This window comes from Coregonus lavaretus (genome assembly GCF_964263955.1).
Source record: "Coregonus lavaretus genome assembly, contig: HAP1_SCAFFOLD_565, whole genome shotgun sequence".
Classification (NCBI taxonomy): Eukaryota; Metazoa; Chordata; class Actinopteri; order Salmoniformes; family Salmonidae; genus Coregonus; species Coregonus lavaretus.
In genome coordinates this window covers 277,620-290,825 of record NW_028166105.1, presented here as the reverse complement: position 1 = coordinate 290,825, position 13,206 = coordinate 277,620, and the positions used below count along the sequence as shown (strand labels likewise).

Here is a 13,206-nt window from a genome sequence, read left to right as displayed (position 1 = left end):
AAGATGATCCATTGGCTTGGTGGAGGGTGCACAAGATCAGCTACCCACAGTTGTGCACCATGGCACGCAAGTATCTTTGTGTACCTGCTACAAGCGCTCCCTCAGAGCGTCTTTTTAGCACAGGAGGGAATATTGTGACTTGCACTCGCTCATCCTTGAAGCCAGAAAAAGTCAATATTCTGGTTTTCTTAGCAAAAAACCTGTGAGCCACTGAGAACAGAACTGTTGGATAAGTATGGCTGGCAGTGCCATACTCGTAGTGAACTTTAGTCTGTGTGGTGTGTTATTGTTGTGTACTTGAGATAAGTGAGGCTCATCTATTTTATATTATAATATTCAAATCGTTTATAAAAAATAGTTTGTCTAAATTAAAAGTGCATTTCTCATTTTTTATTTATAACTTTATTTACTTTGATTTTACAAAATATTTTCAAAGCAAATTCCTTGTTTCAGTTGTGTGAAATGTTACTGACTTGGGAGCAGTAAGATACATACAATTTAAAATTATTTTTTTCTTAAGACTGTACCTTTTGCACACAGTGTTTACAAAGTTCATGCCTTTGTTTAAATTATTTAAATGCACAGTGGCAAAGCCACAGATGTTTCTGTAATGAGCAGTTCAATAAAAATGTCATTTATTTCAAGTCATACATGTTTGAATTTAATTCTAACAAATAGACCCAGCCTATGTTTTGTAGGGGAAAAAGGATAAATAAATTAAATCGCATATTAAATCGCAATCGCAATATTGGGGGCAAAAAATCGCAATTAGATTATTTTCCAAAATCGTTCAGCCTTAGCCATGTGAGTGAGAGGTGCTTCTGCACGCAGCCGGGAGAATGGAATTATAATTATTATATTCAGCCAAGGGCACAACGGCCACTGGCCACAAAAGGCATGGATTTGTTTAGGGTGCATTACGGCCACACAATGGGGATGCAGCCAGGAAATTCGAGGAATATCAAGTGTTTGTCAAATTGTGAATGAGAGACTGATGAAGTGTGTACAGCCTGCGCAAAAAAACAGAGCAGAGCTCATGCATTTCATGATACCTTTTTTCAAATCATCATTAGAGAGTCTCATCATGCAGCCTTAGAATTTTTTAAAAATCAAAACATATGGCCCAACGTTTGTATCACAACTAAAGTAGATAAATAACTCTACATTAAGCATACAGGAGTACCTGTTTCTTTGTTAACCGCTCAACACAGAATAGCCGCATGTGCGCACTCCCTCAAATCGTTTGGAGAAAATATATGTTCTATTTTATTCAGCTATGTTCAATTGTATTCTTCATACTATAAAATAATGCCATGGAATTCTAAGCCAATCTTGTCTGCTAAATGAACTAGTGTAGCCCACAGCCATATGGCATAGCCAGATCAGGGCCTAACATAAGGACAACTCAGAGTATGCCATTCTGTTCTTCTGAAATAGACTACATTTTCTTCATATCATGTTATTTTAGACCTATCTAAAATAAATAATGGATTTATTGTGATGGTGTAGGCTATATTACATGGATTTATTAGACTTTTTTAAATGTAGATGTTCCAAAGGTCTGCATCAGTGGCTTGTAGGCTGTGTGTGGAAGCCAGGAGATGCTAAATGTGTTTATGTTCATTAACGGCCAATTACCGTGAGACCGGCAGTTATTTGCTTGACAATCACCGGCTGACAACATTTCATGACCGCCACAGCCCTACCTACCTGTTATGTAACTTGGAAACACTTCTCTTTAATTAGTTGTACATCTTTAAAATAACTGTATATATTTACAATTGATCTCTTACCTCTTAGAACTGGTGTCTTGAGGCAGACTCTTTTTAGAGGCAGTGGCCCCCTCCTCTGTTTCAGAATACTTCCTCTTAGAGGCAGTGATTCTCTTCTCGCTCTCCCCAGAGAGACTCATTTTAGAGGCAGTGGTCCCCTCCTCTCTCTCCCCAGAGAGACTCATTTTAGAGGCAGTGGTCCCCTCCTCTCTCTCCCCAGAGAGACTCATTTTAGAGGCAGTGGTCCCCTCCTCTCTCTCCCCAGAGAGACTCATTTTAGAGGCAGTGGTCTCCTCCTCTCTCTCCCCAGAGAGACTCATTTTAGAGGCAGTGGTCCCCTCCTCTCTCTCCCCAGAGAGACTCATTTTAGAGGCAGTGGTCCCCTCCTCTCTCTCCCCAGAGAGACTCATTTTAGATGTAAGTCACAGCTCACTCAGCTACAATAAGAAATAACAGAACAGTCAATATTTCTGAACATTGTTGAAGAACCATTAACAATGACAAGACTTTTACTGTCACAGAGTTCACACAACGACGTCATCTGCTAAGTGAAATGACCTTGATAACAGCATTTGTCAGTTAAAATGTAACAACCTGGGGTTGGAACTGAAATTATTTTCCAATTGTTTTGTTCTGAACAGAACCATAATTTATTTTGTTCTGTTCCACTGTTTAGAACAGCAAAATTAAGTTCTGAACCGGTTCAAACCCAAAAAAAAGTAACAGTTTCTATTGTTCCTTTCTGTTCCTTTTTTTAAACCTCTGAAATCTCTCTATTTTTATTTTATTTAGCTCAACATTTAATTACTTCACCACCTGTGGAAGGAACTTTGAAGGTCTTTGAACTTCAGAGAGTTGGCTTACCTAATGTTCGACCAGCGCTAGCTAGCTAGTTAGTTAGCAAGTTTGTGTGTGCAGAGCAATCATTGAGGCCGTGGCTCGCGATGCGCAACAGCGCACCGGCTAAGTTAAATCAAGCGCACCTGAAGTGTCGTCACTAGTTACCACAGCCACAAAGCCTCCAATCAGATGAGTGTTATGACGCGTATGCTGACCGACTTGCAGGGGTAGACGAGAGACGTGCATTTCTTTTATCCAGTGATCCATCATTGATTTTATTTTATTAGCTGTAATAAAACCAACCGTTCTAAATGTAAAGTGGTTATTTTTATTTTCAAAATTAGTAAAAACGTACACAGTTTCACAGAAATTTCAAGTTTTGAAATTGGCTGATTTTTGGCTGATTTTAGATTATAACTTCAACACTGTTACTTTATTTGGCACTACCTATAGCAATTTATTCATTTTACATATTTAACATCTTGAGTTGAGAAAACATGTTTTTATTAAGTTGAACTCTTTGACAGAATGTTAAGATTAGGTGGAGTAAAGGTTACACTACTCAAAAAGGTCCTCAATTGGTGGAACAACCATCACACGCTATCCTCCTCCCTTCTTCCCTAGCGTCCCTGACAACAAGGTACACACATACTTTTTTGTACATACATACATACATACATACATACAAAAGTATGTGGACACCCCTTCAAATTAGTGGATTCGGCTATTTCAGCCACACCCGTTGCTGACAGGTGTATAAAATCGAGCACACAGCCATGCAATCTCCATAGACAAACATTGGCAGTAGAATGGCCTTACTGAAGATGTATAATATAAATGATATAATAATAATATAAATATAATCAAAATAACTTAAACATGAATACAGTTGAAGTCGGAAGTTTACATACACCTTAGCCAAATACATTTAAACTCAGTTTTTCACAATTCCTGATATTTAATCCTAGTAAAAATTCCTTGTCTTTAGGTCAGTTAGGATCACCACTTTATTTTAAGAATGTGAAATGTCAGAATAATAGTAGAGAGTGATTTATTTCAGCTTTTATTTCTTTCATCACATTCCCAGTGGGTCAGAAGTTTACATACACTCAATTAGTATTTGGTAGCATTGCCTTTAAATTGTTTAACTTGTGTCAAATGTTTCCGGTAGCCTTCCACAAGCTTCCCACAATAAGTTGGGTGAATTTTGGCCCATTCCTCCTGACAGAGCTGGTGTAACTGAGTCAGGTTTGTAGGCCTCTTTGCTCGCACACGCTTTTTCAGTTCTGCCCACACATTTTCTATAGGATTGAGGACAGGGCTTTGTGATGGCCACTCCAATACCTTGACTTTGTTGTCCTTAAGCCATTTTGCCACAACTTTGGAAGTATGCTTGGGGTCATTGTCCATTTGGAAGACCCATTTGCGACCAAGCTTTAACTTCCTGACTTATGTCTTGAGATGTTGCTTCAATATATCCACATAATTTTCCTTCCTCATGATGCCATCTATTTTGTGAAGTGCACCAGTCCCTCCTGCAGCAAAGCACCCCCACAGCATGATGCTGCCACCCCCGTGCTTCACGGTTGGGATGGTGTTCTTCGGCTTGCAAGTACCCCCTTTTTCCTCCAAACATGACGATGTTCATTATGGCCAAACAGTTCTATTTTTGTTTCATCAGACCAGAGGACATTTCTCTAGAATGTACGATCTTTGTCCCCATGTGCAGTTGCAAACCGTAGTGGGGCTTTTTTATGGCGGTTTTGGGGCAGTGGCTTCTTCCTTGCTGAGCGGCCTTTCAGGTTATGTCGATATAGGACTTGTTTTACTGTGGACATCAATACTTTTGTACCTGTTTCCTCCAGCATCTTCACAAGGTCCTTTGCTGTTATTCTGGGATTGATTTGCACTTTTCGCATCAAAGTACGTTCATCTCTAAGAGACAGAACGCGTCTCCTTCCTGAGCGGTATGACGGCTGCGTGGTCCCATAGTGTTTATACTTGCGTACTTTTGTTTGTACAGATGAACGTGGTACCTTCAGGCGTTTGGAAATTGCTCCCAAGGATGAACCAGACTTGTGGAGGACTACAATTTTCTGAGGTCTTTGCTGATTTCTTTTGATTTTCCCATGATGTCAAGCAGAGGCACTGAGTTTGAAGGTAGGCCTTGAAATACATCCACAGGTACACCTCCAATTGACTAAAATGATGTCAATTAGCCTATCAGAAGCTTCTAAAGCCATTACATCATTTTCTGGAATGTTTCAAGCTGTTTAAAAGGCACAGTCAACTTAGTGTATGTAAACTTCTGACCCACTGGAACTGTGATACAGTGAATTATAAGTGAAATAATCTGTCTGTAAACAATTGTTGGAAAAATTACTTGTGTCATGCACAAAGTAGATGTCCTAACCGACTTGCCAAAACTACAGTTTGTTAACAAGACATTTGTGGAGTGGTTGAAAAACAAGTTTTAATAACTCCAACCTAAGTGTATGTAAACTTCCGACTTCAACTGTACATACATACATACATACATACATACATACATACATACATACACACACATGCACACACACAAAAGTATGTGGACACGCCTTCAAATTAGTGGATTTGGCTATTTCAGCCCCACCCGTTGCTGACAGGTGTATAAAATCGAGCACACAGCCATGCAATCTCCATAGACAAACATTGGCAGTAGAATGGCCTTACTGAAGATATCAGTGACTTTCAACGTGGCACTGTCATGGGATGCCACCTTTCCAACAAGTCAGTTCGTCAAATTTCTGCCCTGCTAAAGCTGCGGCAGTCAACTGTGAGTGCTGTTATTGTGAAGTGGTAGGCCACACAAGCTCACAGAACGGGACCGCCGAGTGCTGAAGCGAGTAGCGCGTAAAAATCGTCTGTCCTCGGTTGCAACACTCACTATCGAGTTCCAAACTGCCTCTGGAAGCAACGTCAGCACAAGCTTCATGAAATGGGTTTCCATGGCCGAGCAGCTGCACACAAGCCTAAGATCACCATGCGCAATGCCAAGCGTCGGCTGGAGTGGTGTAAAGCTCGCCGTCATTAGACTCTGGAGCAGTGGAAACATGTTCTCTGGAGTGATGAATCACGCTTCACCATCTGGCAGTCCGATGGACAAATTTGGGTTTGGCGTACTGTTTTTCATGGTTCGGGGTAGGCCCCTTAGTTCCAGTGAAGGGAAATCTTAACGCTAAAGCATATAATGACATTCTAGATGATTCTGTGCTTCCAGCTTTGTGGCAACAGTTTGGGGAAGGCCCTTTCCTGTTTCAGCATGACAGTGCCCCGTGCACAAAGCGAGGTCCATACCGAAATGGTTTGTCGAGATCGGTGTGGAAGAACTTGACTGGCCTGCACATAGCCCTGCCCTCAACCCCATCGAACACCTTTGGGATGAATTGAAACGGCGACTGCGAGCCAGGCCTGATCGCCCAACATCAGTGCCCGACCTCACTAAAGCTCTTGTGGCTGAATGGAAGCAAGTCCCCACAGCAATGTTCCAACATCTAGTGTAAAGCCTTCCCAGAAGAGTGGATGCTGTTATAGAAGCAAAGGGGGGACCAACTCCATATTAATGCCCATGATTTTGGAATGAGATGTTCGACAAGGAAGTGTCCACATACTTTTGGTCATGTAGTGTATCTCATGCCACACTGTTTGGCAAACCCTTATGCTTGCTAGCTAGCTCATGTTAGATGAGAATAGCAAAAGTTAAATACTAGTTATCTAAAAAATTTAAAACGTCAACTTACCCTTTTGCCCAAGACTTTAGTATTTTCCTAATGTTCTGAATTTTTGTGACGTTGCCAATTCTTGTTCCCGAATGTATTTCGTTATTTGGTCCTCAAAACTTGAACTGGAGATATGCCAGTTGGAGAATGCAGCGTTGCCCGCAACCTAATGATTGGTCCCGTAAGCAGGCCTTCTGACTTTGTGTCTGTGGTAACTAGTGACCACCCACCTGAAGTGAGCAAAACAGTTGACCACCTTTCTGAGCTGTGTCACCACAAATCTTTCTCAACCTAATGCTGCGTTGGGAACAACTGGGAACTCTCCGACTTTCGACTTCAGTGCAACTTGGTACTCGGAAAAAAAAAACGTTTCAATGCCCATTGCTGCACGTCACTTTTACTTCGCCGAATTGACGAGACTGACTTTTTTTCATAGAAACTAGTTTACCTGAAACACGTCTTTCTCCGGGAAGTGAAAGAGCGCAAATATAATAATCACGATCATGTGCAGTCAATCGCCCATACCCTACCTCATAGCCCTGTAGCCTATAATATAACATTGATTCATATTGACTAGCTAATCAATATGAATCAGCGACAATGTAAGTAAGCCTAAAATGATCGACATTGAACGTTGAAATCAGTATTTTAATGACTTAACAATTCTGCGGATGTCTTACCCCCTAAATCACCTCTCTCTGCGATGGCCTAACTTTTACAAAACAATTTTCTACATCAAATTGTAAAAGAACGCTACAAACCTCAGAAACATTTTTCTTCGACCGATAGCGTCCATTTTTTCCTCTACTTCCTTATAAATGTACTTCCTATTTCAACACAGTGGGCGGGTTCACCACGTATAGGTTTATAGTATATATGTATGTAATGTAAAGTCTTCATACACTTAATGCAAGTAGTCAGCTCATAAATTCATATTTTATCTCGTAAAAGTGGGTTTTTATTCTTTTATTTCAGGATTTGATTTAGTGATGTTTTGCAGTGTTACCAAGGGAGGGCCCTGTGACAACACCCAGGTTTGGCAGAAGGACGCTAGACGGTCATATCTGTGTGGTAACATGATAGGATGGGTAACCAATGATATACAATGACTCTGCAAACCCCCCAAAATACCCATTGATGCAAAGAAACCCCTCTTTACCTGTTGCGCGATGGTGGAAATTGTATGTTACAGTACCTTTTGCTGATGATTGCATCCAAAACATTGACTCTTCGAGGGATGTGAGATGCCGCTGGCCGATCAGCAAGCTCCGGCTGAAAAGTGCCCTGTTGCCAAAAACCCGAGGATGGATAACACTTTGACGTGCACCCGAATGGCATGGGTTTGCCTTTCTAAAGTAGGTCTTAAATCCTCTCAATGATCCTATAAGATTGGTTTTGGGAAACGATATCTGATGAGCCAATCTGTACTTTCTGCTAAAAAGTCCTACCTGTCTCTAAAAACGTGCTCTCTGTGAAATGCAGCTGTGCCAGATCTTCCAACAGAGCAGATCAGCCATCTCTCATTGGATTTCCATTATCTTAGTCTTTTATAGGATTTACACAATAGTTTCACTTTCACACGTACCTCTAATTTAACAAATGACTGTACTTTATATGGATTATTAACGTTACAAATGCACTGATGTGGTCAAATTATTTATAGCCTGTCAAGACATGTTGCATGAATTCACAATGTCAATATAATTACATAAAATAATGTCATTATTACTTTCACAATTTCACACATTTTCAACATACAGTATATTTTGGGGCGGCAGGTCGCCTGGCGGGTAGGAGCGTTGGGCCAGTAACCGAAAGGTTGCTGGATCGAATCCCCAAACTGACCAGGTAAAAATCTGTCGTTCTGCCCCTGAACAGTTAACCCACTGTTCCCCGGGCGCCGATGACGTGGATGTCGATTAAGGCAGACCCAGCACCTCTCTGATTCAGAGGGGTTAAATACGGAAGACACATTTCAGTTGAATTCATTCATTCAGTTGTACAACCTACTATGTATCTCCCTTTCCCCATTCTACGCTTGACAAGCAGTTCCCTTATTCCACCACTTGGCACTGATCGTGGTCATGGGGCTGAACACTCTCAAACTAACATTTATATTGATAAATCTCACACTTTGCGTGGAAATGATCCCTTGCATGGTTTATGTACAGATTAGCGCCTATGTATGATGTAATGAATAGTAATAATAATCATTATTTTGAAAACAAGAATAATCTCAAAGTGCATAAAATAAACTAGAAAATAAAAGTTTAACAAACAACACATTAGTATTTTTGGGAAGTTTGTACCAGAATTGTATTTTAGAACACAACAGGACAAAAACAAAACTATGATAAGAGGGGAGAAAAATGTAAAGTAAATAAAACCATACCTGGTTTGTTGTTACTGATGGCCACCATGGATCACTTCCTCATTTACCCTAGCCACACCCCCCAATGGAGTAAATATCTACATATTATTCTGCTTTATTACTGTTTCATTCACATATCACCCCCCCCCCCTGCTGCTCCCCCTGTGGGCATTCCCCAACGGACTCTTACCCTGCCCCCACCAACCAACAGACTCTTACCCTGCCCCCATCACCACCCAACAGACTCTTACCCTGCCCCCACCACCCAACAGACTCTTACCCTGCCCCCACCACCCAACAGACTCTTACCCTGCCCCCACCACCACCCAACAGACTCTTACCCTGCCCCCACCACCACCCAACAGACTCTTACCCTGCCCCCACCACCACCCAACGGACTCTTACCCTGCCCTCACCACCCAACGGACTCTTACCCTGCCCTCACCACCCAACGGACTCTTACCCTGCCCCCACCACCCAACGGACTCTTACCCTGCCCCCACCACCCAACGGACTCTTACCCTGCCCCCACCACCCAACAGACTCTTACCCTGCCCTCACCACCCAACAGACTCTTACCCTGCCCCCACCACCCAACAGACTCTTACCCTGCCCCCACCACCCAACGGACTCTTACCCTGCCCCCACCACCCAACAGACCCTTACCCTGCCCCCCCACCACCCAACAGACTCTTACCCTGCCCCCACCACCCAACAGACTCTTACCCTGCCCCCACCACCACCCAACGGACTCTTACCCTGCCCCCACCACCACCCAACGGACTCTTACCCTGCCCCCACCACCACCCAACGGACTCTTACCCTGCCCCCACCACCACCCAACAGACTCTTACCCTGCCCCCACCACCACCCAACAGACTCTTACCCTGCCCCCACCACCACCCAACAGACTCTTACCCTGCCCCCACCACCACCCAACGGACTCTTACCCTGCCCCCACCACCACCCAACGGACTCTTACCCTGCCCCCACCACCACCCAACGGACTCTTACCCTGCCCCCACCACCACCCAACGGACTCTTACCCTGCCCCCACCACCACCCAACGGACTCTTACCCTGCCCCCACCACCACCCAACAGACTCTTACCCTGCCCCCACCACCACCACCCAACAGACTCTTACCCTGCCCCCACCACCACCACCCAACAGACTCTTACCCTGCCCCCACCACCACCCAACAGACTCTTACCCTGCCCCCACCACCACCCAACAGACTCTTACCCTGCCCCCACCACCACCCAACAGACTCTTACCCTGCCCCCACCACCACCCAACAGACTCTTACTCTTTCCCCACCACCACCCAACAGACTCTTACCCTGCCCCCACCACCACCCAACAGACTCTTACCCTGCCCCCACCACCACCCAACAGAATCTTACCCTGCCTCCACCACCCAACAGACTCTTACCCTGCCCCCACCACCCAACAGACTCTTACCCTGCCCCCACCACCCAACAGACTCTTACCCTGCCCCCACCACCCAACAGACTCTTACCCTGCCCCCACCACCCAACAGACTCTTACCCTGCCCCCACCACCCAACAGACTCTTACCCTGCCCCCACCACCACCCAACAGACTCTTACCCTGCCCCCACCACCCAACAGACTCTTACCCTGCCCCCCCCACCAGCCAACAGACTCTTACCCTGCCCACACCACCCAACGGCCTCAACGGTCTCATTCACTTCTCTTGATTTGATTTGATTTATTTTGACCTGCGCTGTTGGAGCCCAGAGCATAAGATTTTGTGTCCCTCTCCATGTGACTAATAAACTCATCTAATCTAATTAACGATGGGATTTTAAAGTGTTTTCTAAAATTGATTATTATAATATTATTATTATTATTATTATTAATAGTAGCATCATAAATAATGTTTTTTGTATTACTGCTGTTACCATGACAACTGTCTAGTAATCATTACTGCCAAAAGGTCGCTGGTTCTAATCCCCGAGCCGACTAGGTGAAAAATCTGTCGATGTGCCCTTGAGCAAGGCACTTAACCCTAATTGCTCCTGTAAGTCGCTCTGGATAAGAGCGTCTGCTAAATGACTAAAAATGTAAATGTAATTACTTTCAATGCTGTTAACAAATGTCAGTGCTATAATATTATTTGTGCTATAAAGGCGGTTGACTTTATTGCATTTTTCCATATTGTTAAACAACATTCTAAGTCACAATACATTCCTTTTAATTGACATGTACAACATGTATTTGACAGGGATACTGCACATCAATCAACATTTCTGTAAATGTGCCAGATTTAGCTGTAGTCCCTGGGCAGGTAGATACACATAGAAAAATACAACGTTATAAAACATTTAGTAAAACATTGTGTATAGATGGGGGCTGATTGGACCTTCAGCCACTCTCAAGTCATTGGTAAAGGGGTGAGAGGTTGAACAGCTCCTTATATGTCCTTCAGCCACTCTCAAGTCATTGGTAAAGGGGAGAGAGGTTGAACAGCTCCTTATATGTCCTTCAGCCACTCTCAAGTCATTGGTAAAGGGGAGAGAGGTTGAACAGCTCCTTATATGTCCTTCAGCCACTCTCAAGTCATTGGTAAAGGGGTGAGAGGTTGAACAGCTCCTTATGTCTGTCAATGGTCAATGTGCTCTCACTGAGAAAACTGCTGATAGACTGAGGTGGTTGTGTTGATATCCAGCCCCTCTCATTAACCTCTATCAGGCCAACACTGTACAATATATTCATAAAATACATTTCTGTGGTTTTAAGTTGAATGCCAAATTCTCAGAGCCATTTTCCCGGACACATTCACAGTGAGTATGCAAATACAGTAAGTCAATTCCAATAACATCACAATACATGTTTACAATACGTATACAATACATGCTTACAATGCGTATACAATACATGTTTACAATGCGTATACAATACATGTTTACAATGCGTATACAATACATGCTTACAATGCGTATACAATACATGCTTACAATGCATATACAATACATGTTTACAATGCGTATACAATACATGTTTACAATGCGTATACAATACATGTTTACAATGCGTATACAATACATGTTTACAATGCGTATACAATACATGTTTACAATGCGTATACAATACATGTTTACAATGCGTATACAATACATGTTTACAATGCGTATACAATACATGTTTACAATACGTATACAATACATGTTTACAATGCGTATACAATACATGCTTACAATACGTATACAATACATGCTTACAATGTGTATACAATACATGCTTACAATGCGTATACAATACATGTTTACAATGCGTATACAATACATGTTTACAATGCGTATACAATACATGTTTACAATGCGTATACAATACATGTTTACAATACGTATACAATACATGTTTACAATACGTATACAATACATGTTTACGATGCGTATACAATACATGTTTACAATGCGTATACAATACATGCTTACAATGCGTATACAATACATGCTTACAATACATGTTTACAATACATGTTTACAATGCGTATACAATACATGTTTACAATGCGTATACAATACATGTTTACAATGCGTATACAATACATGCTTACAATGCGTATACAATACATGCTTACAATACATGTTTACAATACATGTTTACAATGCGTATACAATACATGTTTACAATGCGTATACAATACATGTTTACAATGCGTATACAATACATGTTTACAATGCGTATACAATACATGCTTACAATGCATATACAATACATGTTTACAATGCGTATACAATACATGTTTACAATACGTATACAATGAAATTTAAAATCTAAAGTTTAAAATACACAGACATCAGGTAGGTAGGTGTGTTGGTGTGAGAGAGAGACAGAGTTGTATCAACATGTTCTGCTAGATAGGGGTCCAGCTAGGTACCTAGTGGAGGACTAACTGACCCTCCTGCTAGATAGGGGTCCAGCTAGGTACCTAGTGGAGGACTAACTGACCCTCCTGCTAGATAGGGGTCCAGCTAGGTACCTAGTGGAGGACTAACTGACCCTCCTGCTAGATAGGGGTCCAGGTAGGTACCTAGTGAAGGACTAACTGACCCTCCTGCTAGATAGGGGTCCAGCTAGGTACCTAGTGGAGGACTAACTGATCCTCCTGCTAGATAGGGGTCCAGCTAGGTACCTAGTGGAGGACTAACTGACCCTCCTGCTAGATAGGGGTCCAGCTAGGTACCTAGTGGAGGACTAACTGATCCTCCTGCTAGATAGGGGTCCAGCTAGGTACCTAGTGGAGGACTAACCCTCCTGCTAGATAGGGGTCCAGCTAGGTACCTAGTGGAGGACTAACTGACCCTCCTGCTAGATAGGGGTCCAGCTAGGTACCTAGTGGAGGACTACCTGACCCTCCTGCTAGATAGGGGTCCAGCTAGGTACCTAGTGGAGGACTAACTGATCCTCCTGCTAGATAGGGGTCCAGCTAGGTACCT

The 13,206-nt window shown here is 42.8% G+C and overlaps 1 protein-coding gene across 2 annotated transcripts in view; it reads right to left on the bottom strand.

Moving 5' to 3' along the window:
* LOC311114418 (NACHT, LRR and PYD domains-containing protein 1 homolog) overlaps nucleotides 1-7,176 on the bottom strand; it is a 28,813-nt gene extending 21,637 nt beyond the window's left edge. Inside the window, exons 1-2 of one of the 2 annotated variants that reach the window (XM_084189670.1) lie at nucleotides 6,392-7,176; nucleotides 1,794-2,209 (exon numbers count right to left, since the gene is read on the bottom strand). In XM_084189670.1, the coding sequence (XP_084045796.1) occupies nucleotides 1,794-2,182 (389 nt within the window). In that variant the 5' untranslated portion in view covers nucleotides 2,183-2,209; nucleotides 6,392-7,176. The remainder of the gene's footprint in view (nucleotides 1-1,793; nucleotides 2,210-6,391) is intronic. The other variant, XM_084189669.1, reaches the window with a different exon arrangement.
* Nucleotides 7,177-13,206: the final 6,030 nt, after the last annotated feature.